At 43.8% G+C, this 17,004-nt stretch overlaps 1 protein-coding gene and 1 long non-coding RNA gene across 2 annotated transcripts in view; one reads left to right on the top strand and one right to left on the bottom strand.

Annotated features, from left to right (window-relative positions):
• Positions 1–17,004, top strand: part of LOC149972966 (uncharacterized) — a 280,595-nt gene that overhangs the window by 229,793 nt on the left and 33,798 nt on the right. The window lies entirely within an intron of this gene.
• Positions 1–17,004, bottom strand: part of LOC110499879 (staphylococcal nuclease domain-containing protein 1) — a 319,253-nt gene that overhangs the window by 288,154 nt on the left and 14,095 nt on the right. The window contains exons 5-9 of the mRNA XM_090213660.1: positions 16,811–16,971; positions 15,808–15,899; positions 14,717–14,875; positions 14,292–14,398; positions 11,560–11,650 (exon numbers count right to left, since the gene is read on the bottom strand). Coding sequence (XP_090069786.1) covers positions 11,560–11,650; positions 14,292–14,398; positions 14,717–14,875; positions 15,808–15,899; positions 16,811–16,971 — 610 coding nt within the window. The remainder of the gene's footprint in view (positions 1–11,559; positions 11,651–14,291; positions 14,399–14,716; positions 14,876–15,807; positions 15,900–16,810; positions 16,972–17,004) is intronic.

Raw genomic sequence — 17,004 nt, 5'->3', positions numbered from 1 at the left:
TTAGAGTGTAGGGCCAGTAACCAGCAGGTAGCCTAGTGGTTAGAGTGTAGGGCCAGTAATCAGCAGGTAGCCTAGTGGTTAGAGCGTTGGGCCAGTAACCAGCAGGTAGCCTAGTGGTTAGAGTGTAGGGCCAGTAACCAGCAGGTAGCCTAGTGGTTAGAGCGTTGGGCCAGTAACCAGCAGGTAGCCTAGTGGTTAGAGCGTTGGGCCAATAACCGAAAGGTTGCTAGATGGAATCCCTGAGCTGACAAGGTAAAAATCTGTCATTCTACCCCTGAACAAAGCAGTTGGCCTATCGGGGAACAGTGGGTTGTAATTGTAAATAAGAAGTTGTTCTTAACTGACTTGCCTAGTTAAATAAAGGTTACATTTGTTTTCATTATGTGAGCTACACAAAATGATACTTTAAGCAAAATTGTTCCACGTTTGTGGCCAGGGAGCACGTACCTGGGGTCAATTAAATTGATAAGCCTCTTGAAACCTTCCTTTTTGACTGTGCTAATTGGTAGCATATCCTTAGCAATGCAATGCATAATAGCATTTGTGATGTCTGTCTTTTCGATATTTGCTTGTAGGGCATAAACGCTGTCAGTGTTGACTGCTTCGGGCAAACATCCCTAGATTGGCTGGTGCTAGAGGGGCGTTTATCAACACCGTGCTGCAAACTCAAACATCCCTAGATTGGCTGGTGCTAGAGGGGCGTTTATCAACACCGTGGAGCAAACTCAAACATCCCTAGATTGGCTGGTGCTAGAGGGGCGTTTATCAACACCGTGGAGCAAACTCAAACATCCCTAGATTGGCTGGTGCTAGAGGGGCGTTTATCAACACCGTGCTGCAAACTCAAACATCCCTAGATTGGCTGGTGCTAGAGGGGCGTTTATCAACACCGTGCTGCAAACTCAAACATCCCTAGATTGGCTGGTGCTAGAGGGGCGTTTATCAACACCGTGGAGCAAACTCAAACATCCCTAGATTGGCTGGTGCTAGAGGGGCGTTTATCAACACCGTGCTGCAAACTCAAACATCCCTAGATTGGCTGGTGCTAGAGGGGCGTTTATCAACACCGTGCTGCAAACTCAAACATCCCTAGATTGGCTGGTGCTAGAGGGGCGTTTATCAACACCGTGCTGCAAACTCAAACTCCCTGCATGTTCCAAAGAGTGATTTTGCTTCAGATGTTGAAAAATGTTTGTCGTATTACCAGACTTTGTAGCCACCTGTCTACGGCACAATTTGCACCGAACATTGTTCTGCTCTTTGTCGGACTTCAAAAAGCCAAACCACTTCCAAATGACTGAAACCCTTTAAAATCATTCATTTCTCCATGGCTATCACTGCCACTGTTTCTGCCTACATCACTCATTTTTCATGGTTAATAGTGGCGACTCCATCACTCCAGGTGCTAAGTGGTTTTTAGTGGGTGTGTACCTCTCCACGTGCATATTGTCACTTCTCCGCATGTTCCTGCTGCGTCAGAGGTGAAATGGACTGTTGTAACTAATTATTCTATATCGACATTATCGAAAATGAATCTAAATGTTTTTAGATGGTTATTGAGGGAAGTAATTACCTCGATAATTATTGATATATCACCCAGCCCTAGTAGATATGTACATCACTATGAATAAAGTCAGTCTACAGCACCACATACTGGAGCTACACAGCAGAGCAGAGGGAGAGACGAGGTGTAATCTACAGAGCAGAGGGAGAGACGAGGTGTAATCTACAGAGCAGAGGGAGAGACGAGGTGTAATCTACAGAGGGAGAGAAGAGGTGTAATCTACAGAGCAGAGGGAGAGAAGAGGTGTAATCTACAGAGCAGAGGGAGAGACTAGGTGTAATCTACAGAGCAGAGGGAGAGAAGAGGTGTAATCTACAGAGCAGAGGGAGAGACGAGGTGTAATCTACAGAGCAGAGGGAGAGAAGAGGTGTAATCTACAGAGGGAGAGACGAGGTGTAATCTACAGAGCAGAGGGAGAGACGAGGTGTAATCTACAGAGCAGAGGGAGAGACGAGGTGTAATCTACAGAGGGAGAGACGAGGTGTAATCTACAGAGGGAGAGACGAGGTGTAATCTACAGAGCAGAGGGAGAGACGAGGTGTAATCTACAGAGCAGAGGGAGAGAAGAGGTGTAATCTACAGAGCAGAGGGAGAAAAGAGGTGTAATCTACAGAGCAGAGGGAGAGAAGAGGTGTAATCTACAGAGCAGAGGGAGAGACGAGGTGTAATCTACAGAGCAGAGGGAGAGAAGAGGTGTAATCTACAGAGCAGAGGGAGAGACGAGGTGTAATCTACAGAGCAGAGGGAGAGACTAGGTGTAATCTACAGAGCAGAGGGAGAGAAGAGGTGTAATCTACAGAGCAGAGGGAGAGACGAGGTGTAATCTACAGAGCAGAGGGAGAGAAGAGGTGTAATCTACAGAGGGAGAGACGAGGTGTAATCTACAGAGCAGAGGGAGAGACGAGGTGTAATCTACAGAGCAGAGGGAGAGACGAGGTGTAATCTACAGAGGGAGAGAAGAGGTGTAATCTACAGAGGGAGAGACGAGGTGTAATCTACAGAGCAGAGGGAGAGACGAGGTGTAATCTACAGAGCAGAGGGAGAGAAGAGGTGTAATCTACAGAGCAGAGGGAGAAAAGAGGTGTAATCTACAGAGCAGAGGGAGAGAAGAGGTGTAATCTACAGAGCAGAGGGAGAGACGAGGTGTAATCTACAGAGCAGAGGGAGAGAAGAGGTGTAATCTACAGAGCAGAGGGAGAGACGAGGTGTAATCTACAGAGCAGAGGGAGAGAAGAGGTGTAATCTACAGAGGGAGAGGCGAGGTGTAATCTACAGAGCAGAGGGAGAGACGAGGTGTAATCTACAGAGCAGAGGGAGAGAAGAGGTGTAATCTACAGAGCAGAGGGAGAAAATAGGTGTAATCTACAGAGCAGAGGGAGAGAAGAGGTGTAATCTACAGAGCAGAGGGAGAGACGAGGTGTAATCTACAGAGCAGAGGGAGAGAAGAGGTGTAATCTACAGAGCAGAGGGAGAGACGAGGTGTAATCTACAGAGCAGAGGGAGAGAAGAGGTGTAATCTACAGAGCAGAGGGAGAGAAGAGGTGTAATCTACAGAGCAGAGGGAGAGACGAGGTGTAATCTACAGAGCAGAGGGAGAGACGAGGTGTAATCTACAGAGCAGAGGGAGAGAAGAGGTGTAATCTACAGAGCAGAGGGAGAGACGAGGTGTAATCTACAGAGCAGAGGGAGAGACGAGGTGTAATCTACAGAGCAGAGGGAGAGAAGAGGTGTAATCTACAGAGCAGAGGGAGAGAAGAGGTGTAATCTACAGAGCAGAGGGAGAGAAGAGGTGTAATCTACAGAGCAGAGGGAGAGAAGAGGTGTAATCTACAGCACCACTCCACGTACTGAACGACCTTAATATATTCACATTGCAATTGTGAGAGAAGTCAAGTATATTATAATGAACGATTATTAACATGGCCGTTTTGTGATGACTTTTAGATAAACGATAACATTATGTAATACAACACGACAAAATGTACCACCCAAACATTGTAAAAAGACACTGAAACTATACATCCTACTATCACAATTATCTCTGCATCATCACACATTGTAGAGCATCACATTGATCCATTGCCAGTCCTTTTAACGTCTGCTAAACTGTTTGTTCCACAGTTCCAGCCTCAAACACACACGTCTGACAATTGTATATTCACACATTCCACATGGAGAGGGGATTCCCGGGAGAGAAGGAGGGGGAACAGAGAGATGGACATCAGTCAGGATTAGCACCGTGACTGATCCATCCCACTCCAGTGAAAATGTCTAGAAATCGCTCTCCGTATTACCAACAAACAAAATAAATTCCTCTCCAACGCAGAAGGAGAAACAGATTGGTGAATAAAGTGAGAGAGAGAGAGAGAGAGAGAGAGAAAGAGAGTGCTGGGACTGGAGAGAGGGAGAGGAAGAGGACGGCTGCCAAAACAAAGAGAAATGACTGACAGACCCACTTGTGACATTCACACACAAACATGAAGTCTACTTCAAGCTCAGCTGGGGAACAGTGGACAAGTTTAGGCCCACCCGCCCACACAGAGAGATCAATGTGTGATATAAACAAAAATGGGCTGTACATCAAGATCACTTGGGAAAGGCACAAACACACCCACTCAGGCCTACCTGTGACATACACAGCAAACATGGGCTGTACATCAGGCACACTTGGAAGGGTGGGCAAACATATCAAGCTCACTTGGAAGTAAGCACACACGCACGGGTCACACACACTTGGTCGGATCAATGATGCAACTCCATCAGATCTTACACTGTTTAAGAGAAGGAAGGATGAGGGAAGGATGACTAGTATTTGAACAGGCCCCAATTGCTGAGATATACATGGGAGACAACCACTCTTGGATACCAGTCAAGCTTGTGTGGGAGGCTATTGGGAATCGGGCTTGGAGCTAGACCAAGTTTAGAGAAATCCTGAACACATAAGCACCTCCCTCGAGGCATTCTGAGATGCTCAGTTAGTCCCAAAGCTGACTGGGGGGAGAGAAGAGGAGAGGCAGACGTAAGAAATAAAACATCTGCAAATAGTTTTACCGTTGGGGACGGAGGGAGAAATTAACTTGTCCACATACACAACACACAGACATCGAGAGAGAGAGAGAGAGGACTCCTAACACCTCAGTCCCATGGTCCCAGTGCGGGGGACTCGAAGCGCTACACTACCCATCCCTCCATTTCCAAAAAATCTAATCTATGTTGTACCAACCTACACACTCCTCAACATTGTAACAAGGTTGTTCTCTAGCTCTGGCACCACAAAATAAAATGTAAGACTCCTTCCTTTCTCCCCAAATAAATAAATCAACGGTTATGTTAAGAGAAGCAGAAAATGGCTGGCCAGCACATTTAGACTAGGTAATTATTAGAGAGAGAGAGATGTAGAGAGAAAGGACAGAGAGATGTAGAGAGAAAGGACAGAGAAATACAGAGAGAAAGGACAGAGAAATACAGAGAGATAGATGTAGAGAGAAAGGACAGAGAGATGTAGAGAGAAAGGACAGAGAAATACAGAGAGAAAGGACAGAGAAATACAGAGAGATAGATGTAGAGAGAAAGGACAGAGAAATACAGAGAGAAAGGACAGAGAAATACAGAGAGAGAGAGATAGAGAGAAAGGACAGAGAAATACAGAGAGATGCAGAGAGAAAGGACAGAGAAATACTGAGAGATGCAGAGAGAGAGGACAGAGAAATACAGAGAGAAAGGACAGAGAAATACAGAGAGATGCAGAGAGAAAGGACAGAGAAATACAGAGAGAGAGAGAGATGCAGAGAGAAAGGACAGAGAAATACAAATAGAGAGATGCAGAGAGAAAGGACAGAAATACAGAGAGAAAGAACAAAGAAATACAGAGAGAGATGCAGAGAGAAAGAACAGAGAAATACAGAGAGAAAGGACAGAGAAATACAGAGAGAGATGCAGAGAGAAAGGACAGAAATACAGAGAGAGCGATATAGAGAAAGGACAGAGAGAAATACACAGACAGAGAGAGCGAAAGAGAAACAGTGAGCATTTCAACTGTGGATGCCAACAAGAGGTATGTCCAGGCTGAGTCACTCTAGGCCAGTGGTCTACAAAAGGTCGATCACCAGCTACTAGTAGCTCGCCAAACAATTCCCAAAGTATATGAAATTATTCATGCGTTACATCACAAACAAATCTCAGGTCTCCGACACCGCAAGCTCCCAGCTACTATCTAACGCAGCACTGACATTATCCCACCCCTGGTTAACCACTATGGCTTAAACACTCAAACCCTTTTCTCCACCTTTATTTAACCAGGCAGGCCAGTTGAGGACAAGTTCTCATTTACAACTGCGACCTGGCCAAGATAAAGCAAAGCAGTGCGACACAAACAGAGTTACACAAACAAGCGTACAGTCAATAACACAATAGAAAAAAAGAATGTCTATATACAGTGTGTGCAAATGGTGTGAGAAGGCAATAAATAGGCCATAGTAGCAAAGTAATTAACACTGGAGTGATAGATTTGCAAGTAGAAATACTGGTGTGCAAAAGGGCAGAAATGTACATTTAATAAAAACAATATGGGGATGAGGTAGATAGATGGGCTATTTGCAGTTGGACTATGCACAGCTGCAGCGATTAGTCAGCTACTCAGATAGCTGATGTTTAAAGCTAGTGAGGGAAATATAAGTCTCCAGCTTCAGCGATTTTTGCAATTCGTTCCAGTCACTGGCAGCATAAAACTGGAAGGAAAGGCGGCCAAAGCAGGTGTAGGCTTTGGGGATGACCAGTGAGATATACCTGCTGGAGCATGTGCTACGGGTTGGTGTTGCTATGGTGACCAGTGAGCTGAGATAAGGCGGAGCTTTACCTAGCATAGACTTATAGATGACCTGGAGCCAGTGGGTTTGGCAACGAATATGAAGCAAGGGCCAGCCAACGAGAGCATACAGGTCGCAGTGGTGAGTGGTATATGGGGCTTTGGTGACAAAACAGATGGCACTGTGATAGACTGCATCCAATTTGCTGAGTAGAGTGTTGGAGGCTATTTTGTAAATGACATCGCCGAAGAAGTCGAGGATCGGTAAGATGGTCAGTTTTACGAGGGTATGTTTGGCGGCGTGCGTGAATGAGGCTTTGTTGCGAAATAGGAAGCCGAGTCTAGATTTCATTTTGGATTGGATATGTTTAATATGAGTCTCACCTAACAATATCTGCCAAAGTATCAAGCAACATTGCCTCCGTCTGGTGCGCGTGTTTGTGTCTATCACTGTGTGTGTGGCCAGTTGACGTGATGATTGTTTGGTGGGTTGACAAATACTTTCCCCAAAACCTTCTCAACTAAATGTTAACTGCAAAGTAGTGTGTGATATATATATATATATATATATATATACACACACACACACACATATATATATACACATACATATATATATACACATACATATATATATACACATACATATATACATACATACATGCATACATATATATACATACATATACACATACACACACACACATACATACATATGAAGCTGGAGACTTATATATATATATTTTTTTTTTGTATTATTATTTTACCTTTATTTAACTAGGAAAGTCAATTAAGAACAAATTCTTATTTTCAATGACGGCCTAGGAACAGTGGGTTAACTACCTGTTCAAGGGCAGAACGACAGGTTTGTACCTTATCAGCTCGGGGATTCGAACTTGCAACCTTTCGGTTACTAGTCCAACGCTCTAACCACTAGACTACACTGCCACCCTGCCACCCGAGTATATCATTTGTATTTATTATTTGCAAACTTCACAATGAAATGATCAGCAGCAGTCATGGTCATAGCCGAAGGAGTGATGCTGAGGGTGCTGCAGCTCCCCACTGAAAAATCTGTAAAAATATTAAATGCTCTATTTTTTCCACAAAAGTAGCGCACTGGGCCTTTACTAGTCCTGTATTAGTGGACCGATATAGCCGTCTGTAATGCAGACAAAACATTTACATCTGCCCCCCCATATTTTACCAGGTATATTGACAGAAAACGGTGTACAGTAGAAAGTAGTGTACTAAGGACACGGAGAAGAGTTGCAGGGGAGAGGAGAAGAACAGACCTATTGGGAAGCTAGAAGGGGAAAAAAACAGCTCCATTTTTTTTATTAAGTGGCTCATGCTAGAAAAGGTTGGAGACCCCTGCTCTAAGCACAGACCCTGGTGGTAGAGAGGTGCTGTCCCCTGGTGGCCACTACTAGCATGACATCTGCATTGTCCAGGATACATATCAGGACCACAGCATTTACTTGTCATTCATCTCATTTTAAAAAGACTGGTGGTGATGTGACACAGCAACACCAATAATGTATAGGTATATAGGTGTGAAAAGAACTGCCGTACTGCATCAAATGCAGAGTAGTCCTCTCTTTCCTCTACACATGCAGTAGCTACGTCATCAGGTGTGCAGATAGCCCTACTCTGGCATACAAGTGCGAGAAAGAAATCGTCACATTGGCATCACTTCCATTGTTAGGGTAAATGAATGTTAAGGTTGGTCCTAGTCAATAGTAACCTGCAGATAAGCAGCTGATATTGTCCAGTCTTTAACCCAATACTCAGGAATATCATCCTTTCCTTAAAAGATGAACTATGTAGAAATCACTCCGCCATTTCCTGGCTGTTAATTTCCTTTTATTTGACAAAACAGGCAACTATAGTTTGGAGAATCAATGTGCCATCTAAACCGCTGCGAAATGTCTTTTACATCAGCTGAAATACAATATTTTGGGTTGTGTACAAAACCGAAAGTAAAAGATGCAAAAACTAACAGGAAGCATAGAAATAGCACAGATAGAACTGATCTACCGCTTCTTAGACTTGCTTTCAACGAGAATGACAGATCTAGAACTAACATTTCAATGTGAATGTGGTCAGGTCACCCAAAAAGTGACATATTGCAGCTTTAAAGGGCATTTACAACACTAGAATGGCCTCACCATCTACACTGATGTGAGAAAGTGTTTCTGACTATTGCCATGCAGCCAGTTGTCCCCTGTCCCTCCTTGACAGTGACAGGCCTCTGATGGAGACAGGCCTTCCACCACATCGTCCTCTCTCAGGGCAGCTGGTCACAAGGGAGACCAGAGGAAGAAAAGAGGAGGCAGTTTCAGCCTATTGGGACGTAGCCTACCTACCAGTCCCAGCAGAGACAATGTGAGAGAGAGAAGGAGAAATAGAAGGTGAGAGAGATAGAGAGGGTTAGTGAGAAAGAGGTGGTATGAGTTGGGGATGAGTCAGCAGGTTTGACTCTGGGGATGGGAGTGGTATCCTATAAAGCGAGCTAGATTTACTCAGGGTTTTCTAAAGATAACCAGCTTCAGTTAGCTTCACATTCCAGGTCAGGCTTCATCCGTACTACGACGATGGATATTGCTCGTCCACCTGCCGCTAACAGGCTTGTAACTGCACATGCATGTCGCACATAGCAAGTCAAACACCAGACTCTCCATTGAGACAATCCATGGGCAAGTTAGTGCCACATTTTGATTTGTGCCCAAAGAATATACAACAGAATTCTTGCTAATTCAGCAGGCTATGATGTGAAATAGGGTTTAGAAGCCGTCTTTATGACATCGTTAAAGCCATCCTTGGTGTGCTTATCAATGTACAACCACTCCCCCACACGCCTATCAATATGTTTTCATTAAGTCATACAAAAGTGTTACATTGCATAAAGTTTCAAATTCATTCTGTGATATATTTTAACATTACTATTTAAAAAATACATTTAAAAAAGTAAATAAAATCTTTGCAAGAGAGTGGGAATCTGACTTCATTGGTCCTTAGCTCGCAGAGCAGACATTTCATTCAGGATAAATGGATTTAGCCCCGAGTTAGCCTGCCCCGGAGCAGGATTTGTTGCCATAGAAACATACCTGGCTAAAAGTTGAGTTACTTTTGTATTACTGGTTCTCTCGAGTTGAACTCCGAAGTGACCAAAGTTAGCTCGCCAACTTCTCAAACCTGCTTCGTATGATACCCTTCTGGGCTGCTCTCTCTCTGAACTCTATCCATCCCTTCCCAGAAAAATAATGAGGGAAAAGGGGAGAAGGACTGGGAAGGAGAGTATGACAGGAAAGTTGACAGGCTGCAATATCATGGGACCAATAGAACAAAGAGAGGTCAGCAAATGAGAATTCAAGGTGCCCAAACCAAACAATCCAATGAGGATGTTAAGCGAGCCCAACTGGCCAATGACAGTTCAGGGAGCTGACAACGTGACAAAACACCGAACCGAACGATGAAAGTCGCCACAAAACCAACACCCATCTATCCCACCACACCATTTGGAGGTAGTCAACACTGACGAGGTGACATTTTACAACAAACGCAGCGTCGCCGACGGGGCGTGCCTCAAAAAGGAAACCCAATAATTCACTAATCCCTAAACACATTTGCGAACATGCTGCTGACTTGAGGCGGTGGGACTCAGTGTTATTCTGAGAACAGCAGGAGGGGAGGAAGAGATGGGGAACCATGCTGGGAACCGGCACAAGGGCTCATCCCTCTACTGGGGAACTGAACCTGCCTGTCTGCAAAAACAATACACAGGGAAGGAAATGCTCAATTCCACCCCCCTCCCCTCCCTCCTTTATCACTTCTGTCCGTCTACCCCGCTATCTGTCACTCCCCTTTAACCCCCCTATATCTCTCTCTCCCCCATTCCTCTCCCTCTACACACTTCACTCCTCCCCCATGTCAGCTTCCTTGCCCTGGACTCGGGGAGATCTGAGGGCAGCCGAAGCCAATGCATAAATGTTTGATCCTTTTTTTCAGCACAAGTCTTCTCTCTGACTCAGGGGGAAAATGCACTAACGTAGCTAGTTTTTGTGTGTGTGTAGATTTCTTTCACAAACTCATTCTGTAAGCAGATTGCTGCGACAGCAACACCTTTTATGTAACCAAAGGCTAGCCGTGAATATTTCAAGGACTTAAAAGTCCAGCTAACGGATCTGAAAAAAACCTAAGCAGATCATAAAAGCTACTACTTCAGCGAATGAAATCAACTTGGTTTGTGTGTCACCTAAAGAAAATAGATTGTCCAAAGGAAGACCATACCGCAGGCTCAATTCAGAATATAAACAGACAAACTATGTAAGACACCTAACTTCTGAATATTGGGAGTACTTAAAGCTAGTGTCTGGGATTTTGGAAGCTGTTCAAAAAGGTCATTTAAATTCCTTTATTCTTAAAGGATTTTGCTGTTTTTGAAATCAGACTGTAGCTTTAAGGGTAACACTAAAACAATAGAGGCTATAATGTGTCCTCTTATAACAGCAATAAGGCCGAGCTACATTACTGGAAGCTCCATTTGTGGCTCCGTCTTACTTAGTAGGAAGTAATGGACTCTGACAAGACCAGGTCTGGGATTCAAAGGCAGTTTCCTCTGTGATATTAAGACAATAATCTTTTCTCCTGCCGTATACCAATAACATCCAGAACTAATATCCCGTCCCGTGTCTCCGAGCGGAGCCGGAACGTTCTAGGAACGTTGGAGAAACGGCAGGCAATTCTGCAGTCATTTGGCTAGGGAGGAAGTGTTCAAGGTTACTGCTAAAGCCCTTCCTCTTTGTACCTCTGTGCTGGGACTTTTTTTGTTGGGGGGGGGGGTGCGCACATATTTTGTCAGAGCTCTCAAGGACTGGTCCCGCTTTTGGTGCAGTGCTATGACAAAAATATGAAATAAACAGTTGTGGAAATACTGCAGTAAGCACAGCCATGGAGGTAGCGCCAGGGAAACATCCCCTAACAACCAAAGCAAAGTTAGTCTCATGGATTGAACACAGACTGTGTACTATTAAGAAAGCATCTCCTTTTCCCTCTACCGTCACTCGCTTCCAAATTCATGAAAGGGAGTGAACAAGGAAAGAAGGGGACAACCTTTTGGATTGGAATGCAACCCCAGTCCTAACCCTCCTGAAGCCGTGTAGTATGCAGGCCTGCAGGGTCTTCTTACCTTGGCCACAAACTGCCTGTCCTTCTGGTCCATGTTGGCTGTGGGGGCAACGTAGTCCTTCCAGATACGCACTTTACGTTCTTTAGCAGATCTAATAAACAAAAGGATGACTCAGTTAGAAGGGGGATATGTCAACAAACAGAAGAGGAATCATCAATGAAGATGTGACGACCTTGGGTAATGTGAAAAGCAGATCTGTTCAAAAGAAAAATGAAGGTGGAGAAAACATCCTTTCATACAATTCTCAGTAAATATCAAAACATCCTTTCATATACTGAACAAAATATAAATGCAACCATTTCAATGATTTTGCTGAGTTGTAGTTCATATGAAGGAAATCAGTCAATTGAAATAAATTCATTGGGCCTTCATCTATGGATTTCACGACCGGGCAGGGGCGCAGCCATGGGTGGGCATAGGCCCACCCACTTGGGAGCCAGGCCCATCCACTGGAGAACCTCGTTAAAGGGCTTTATTACAGAGATCCTGGGCTGGCGTGTTTACACGTGGTCTGCAGTTACGAGGCCGGTTAGACGTACCGCCAAATTCTCAAAACAACGTTGGAAGTGGCATATGGTAGAGAAATGAACATTCAATTCTCTGGCAACAGCTGTGGTGGACATTCCTGCAGTCACCATGGCAATAGAACACTCCCTCAACTTGAGACATCTGTGGCATTGTGTTGTGTGACAAAACTGGACATTTTAGTGGCCTTTTGTCCCCAGCACAAGGTGCACCTGTGTAATGATCCTGCTGTATTATCAGCTTCTTTATATGGCAAAGGAGAAAAGCTCACTAACAAGGATGCAAATACATTTGTGCACACCATTTTAGAGAAAAGCTTTGTGCGTATGGAACATTCCTGGGATCTTTTATTTCAGCTCATGAAACATGGGACCAACACTTTACATGTTGCGTTTATATTTTTGCTCAGTATATATATAATTCCTTATAAAAATTCATACAAATACACATGTTCATATGTAAAAAATATCAAGGCAATAGGCCAACATAAAAATAAATAAGCACTTCCCATCATCTGATATTAAACATTTTCATGATGTGTTTAAAACCAGAATATGAAATCAAATCCATGCTAAAACGACTCAGACTAAGGATAATGATAAAGACGGCTCAATTGATATTCTGAGGGTGAAAGTTCCACATCTCCAGCTGTGCTGGATTCAGACCAACTACAATACTGATTTATGCCTGGTCAATTATTTCAATTTCCTGCCTCCCTCGGGGTACTCACTGATTAGTACGTACGTAACTTACGTGATATTTCAGAGGTTTTTTTCTGGATCAAAAATAGCCTCATGGTGGTGTAGCAGGGGGCATGGCAGATGAGAGAAACATGGTCGGTTTTAAAGCTACATTCCTGCAATTCTCTGCACTTTGCCATGGCTAATGCTGTGTTCCTTTGCTCAAACATAATAAAAATCAACAATGCTAAATTCATTGTTTTTGCAATTTTCTCTGACTGTCTAACCTTTATTTCAGTGATTGTTAGTTCTAAAATAAGAATCTACACACACTCAAAAGTTTGGGATCACTTAAAAATGAACTTGTTTTTGCAAGAAAAGCTAATTTTGTCCATTAAAAAAATATCAAATTGATCAGAAATACATTGTTAATGTTGTAAATGACTAAACACCAGTCTCAAAGTCAACAGTGAAGAGGCGACTCCGGGATGCTGGCCTTCTAGGCAGAGTTGCAAAGAAAAAGACAATATCTCAGACTGGCCAATAAAAATAAAAGATTAAGATGGGAAAAAGAACACAGACACTGGACAAAGCAGCATCCCGGAGTCGCCTCTTCACTGTTGTTTTGCGGATACTATTAAATTAAGCTGCCAGTTGAGGACTTGTGAGGCATCTGTTTCTCAAACTAGACACTAATGTACTTGTCCTCTTGCTCAGTTGTGCACCAGGGCCTCCCACTCCTCTTTCTATTTTGGTTAGAGCCAGTTTGCGCTGTTCTGTGAAGGGAGTAGTACACAGCGTTGTACGAGAGCTTCAGTTTCTTGCCAATTTCTCGCATGGACTAGACTGACAAGTTTCAGAGGTAAGTTTTTTGTTTCTGGCCATTTTGAGCCTGTAATCAAACCAACAAATGCTAATGCTCCAGATACTCAACTAGTCTAAAGAAGAACAGCTTTATTTCTTCTTTAAAATCAGAACAGTTTTCAGCTGTGTTAACATAATTGCAAAAGGGTTTTCTAAGGATCAATTAGCCTTTTAAAATGATAAACTTGGATTAGCTAACACAACGTGCCATTGGAACACAGGAGTGATGGTTGCTGATAAATGTAGATATTCCATAAAAGATCTGCTACAAAAGTCATTTACAACATTAACAATGTCTACACTGTATTTCTGATCAATTTGATGTTATTTTAATGGACAAAAACAAGGACATTTCTAAGTGACCCCAAACGGTTGGATGTGTGTGTGTGTGTATGCATATATTTTACACTGCAAGCCATTTTCCGGTGAGCATGCTATTGTGTCCTCCAATCAAACCTTTGTCAGAACACACTGACAAAGTTGTCTGTCTCACTTCAAATGAGAAAGAAATGAGTCATTTGTAAAGTATTCACACTTAGCCACATGTCCTAACTGGTTGGATAATAAAACGGTTGAGGATAACGATGGGTGTGGTCACATTCACAGATTGACTGTGTTGTGACGTATGTTGCGGTAGTGGTTTTGGTTGGGGAAGGGACTGACTTTTCTCCGGCCCGGAGTTTCTCTGCCCCCTGGGTGTAGACGGCCATGGACCAGTCCACACAGCGGGCGAACCCTTCCTTCAGCAGCAGCTCTGTGATATTCCCGTTCTGGAGATGAAACAACAAAAACATAGAATAAAGTACAATACTTTATATGATACACTATTTATAGAGTTGACTACTATTGAGGAAACAAAGATAAGAGTAAGCTGGACAGAAAGAGATACATTGCCTGCCCTCACACACATTCAGAGAACCTCATACAATGTGAGGTTGAGAGTACAGTTAAGTGCAACAACCTCAGACTTCCGCAGCGTTCAAAATTATCCTTCCTCGCCCTCTGGCTTTCAGCGACAGTCCGAGCTACCAGCCTTTGCGTATAGTACAATGCTCAGGGGTTATAAGTGAGGGGTCAGTCAGTCTCACCGGGTGGAGGACGGTACCCAGGATGACCTGGTTGGGGCAGCTCTCCAGGATGATCTGCACGTCCCTCTGGAGCAGACGCGACTCCGTGAAGAACTTGGCCTCGGCAGCGAAGGGCTCTGGCGACTCCGTGCCGTCCGCCTCACGCTTGAACGTCGGACACTGGAGAGAGGATATATAGAATGTAATATGTCATTTAGTAGACCCTTATCCAAAGCAACTTCTAGTACAGGGAGTGCATTTATTTGCGTATGTGACCAGAGCGGAAGTGGAACCCACGACCCTGGCATTACTCTGACCAACTGAGCTACACAGGACCAAGGAGAATAATACAGAAAATAGAGTAATTATCTGGGAAACTAGAGACACTCATGACATATAGACCTTCTAGTACAAACACTAGATATGGGAGACAGAGCAGAGCTGGGAGACTGAGCAGAGCTGGGAGACTGGGCTCTAAAACACCAAGCAGACAGAGAACAGCTTCAAACAGCTGTAACATCTTAGGTGTGAGAAGGGAAAGACTGGTTATCTGCAGTGGGCCGTTGGTAAAGACTCTGAGTCATAGAAAAGGATGGATGGACAAATAGGGAAGTAACAAAGGAAAATCCCCAACATCACGTCCATCTCACATACCTTATGAGTGATAGACGTAGTATGATTAGTTAACCCCTGCAGAAACATATAGGGATATTCCCAGTGGTGGAAAAAGTACCCAATTGTCAAACTTGAGTAAAAGTAAAGATACCTTAATAGAAAATGACTCTAGTAAGTCACCCAGTAAAATACTACTTGAGTAAAAGTCTAAAAGTATTTGGTTTCAAATATACTTGTGTCAGAGAAAAAGTATGGAGTAAAAAGTACATAATTGTCTTTAGGAATGTAGTGAAGTAAAAGTAAAAGTTGTCAAAAATATAAATAGTAAGATAAAGTACATATACCCCAAAACACTACTTAAGTAGTACTTTCAAGTATTTTACACTACTGTATATTCGCTAATCAAATCAGAAGGAATATATGCTAAAGTCTATAAAAGTTGACCACACACACACAAGCACATATCCTATGGTCACAGTACAATCAAAGAGACTGACCTTGACCCCAGAGAGCATGACCGTGACCAGGTAGTAGTCAGGCAGGAGCAGGGCACGGACCACACTACCGTCGCGCACGTGCTCAATGACGGCTGAGGAGGAGAGACGAGGGTCAGAAATAAAGTATTCATACATTCAATTGAAACTTTTAATACGATGAAACCATCTGTTTACACAAGGGGAAACATTTTAATATGACCTCATCATTCAGTTTTATAGGTTCTACCATTTTAGAGTAAAGCAGACTCAGTTCTACACAGAGCCAGTGCTACAGTAGATTCATAGAATCAGGACACTAATAGGATCTCTATGGATTCAGTTCTATACTGTATTATGCCTTAAAAGTCAGTGGTCAAATGTATCCATCAACAGGATGACCTTCACCTCATTCCTCTACTCTATGGAGGGTGTTAACAGTACATGTTGATTACATCCTGCTCTGGTGGGTTACAGAATGTCTTCTGTCACTCTTCTTCTGTTGTCGCCCTGACCTTCAAAAATCACTTTTGGTGTGAAAGCCAGCTAAATTTGATCTGTAAATCGTGTTTTGGGTGTTTGGGGGCTGAACGAACGCAGTCTGATGAGGCGATCCGCTATAATCCAGACCGGGGGAATTAGTATTGTGATTCCAGGCCCCCGGAACACAATGAAGGGAACATTTAAAGTGATTCGGCTGGATTGCTACTGCCCATTTAAAAACAGCAGGGGCGGTCTCGCTGAATGGTGAAAAACCTGCCGCACCATTTCTCCACTCAACTAAAGGGAGTGGCTGTTAGCTGCGGTGGCGCGGACAGAATGGAGAAAAACGCATTAGAGGGGGTGAAAGTCACATAATGAGCCCACGAGGTGCCATCTAGGGAGCCATTACAGGTCAGATATAGATATGGAGGCATCGGAGGGGGTAAACTCGAGCCAAAACGGTGGATTATGCAGCTGTGTGTTGTGTGCACACAGGGGCTTCTAAAAAGGAATGATGAGGTGTATGAGTGTGTGTTAGCCCTACCATTGACAGGTTTCTGGTGCATGGAGTCAACGAAGTTGCGGGGGTTCTCGATTATGTACTTGAGGTCGCGTACAGTGTTGGTGCCGCCGCCCTCCGTCCACATGCCCTTCTTGGAGGCCTTGGCCTGGTCCTCCAGGTCACACAGTCTAGCCTGATCTGGACTACACACACCAAGACAAGAAGTGGTTAGTATA

Source organism: Oncorhynchus mykiss, chromosome 21 (assembly GCF_057628025.1).
Source record: "Oncorhynchus mykiss isolate SJ-2025 chromosome 21, ASM5762802v1, whole genome shotgun sequence".
NCBI lineage: Eukaryota > Metazoa > Chordata > Actinopteri > Salmoniformes > Salmonidae > Oncorhynchus > Oncorhynchus mykiss.
The sequence above is the reverse complement of the archived record's forward strand: the minus strand, read 5'-3'. Positions and strand labels throughout refer to the sequence as shown.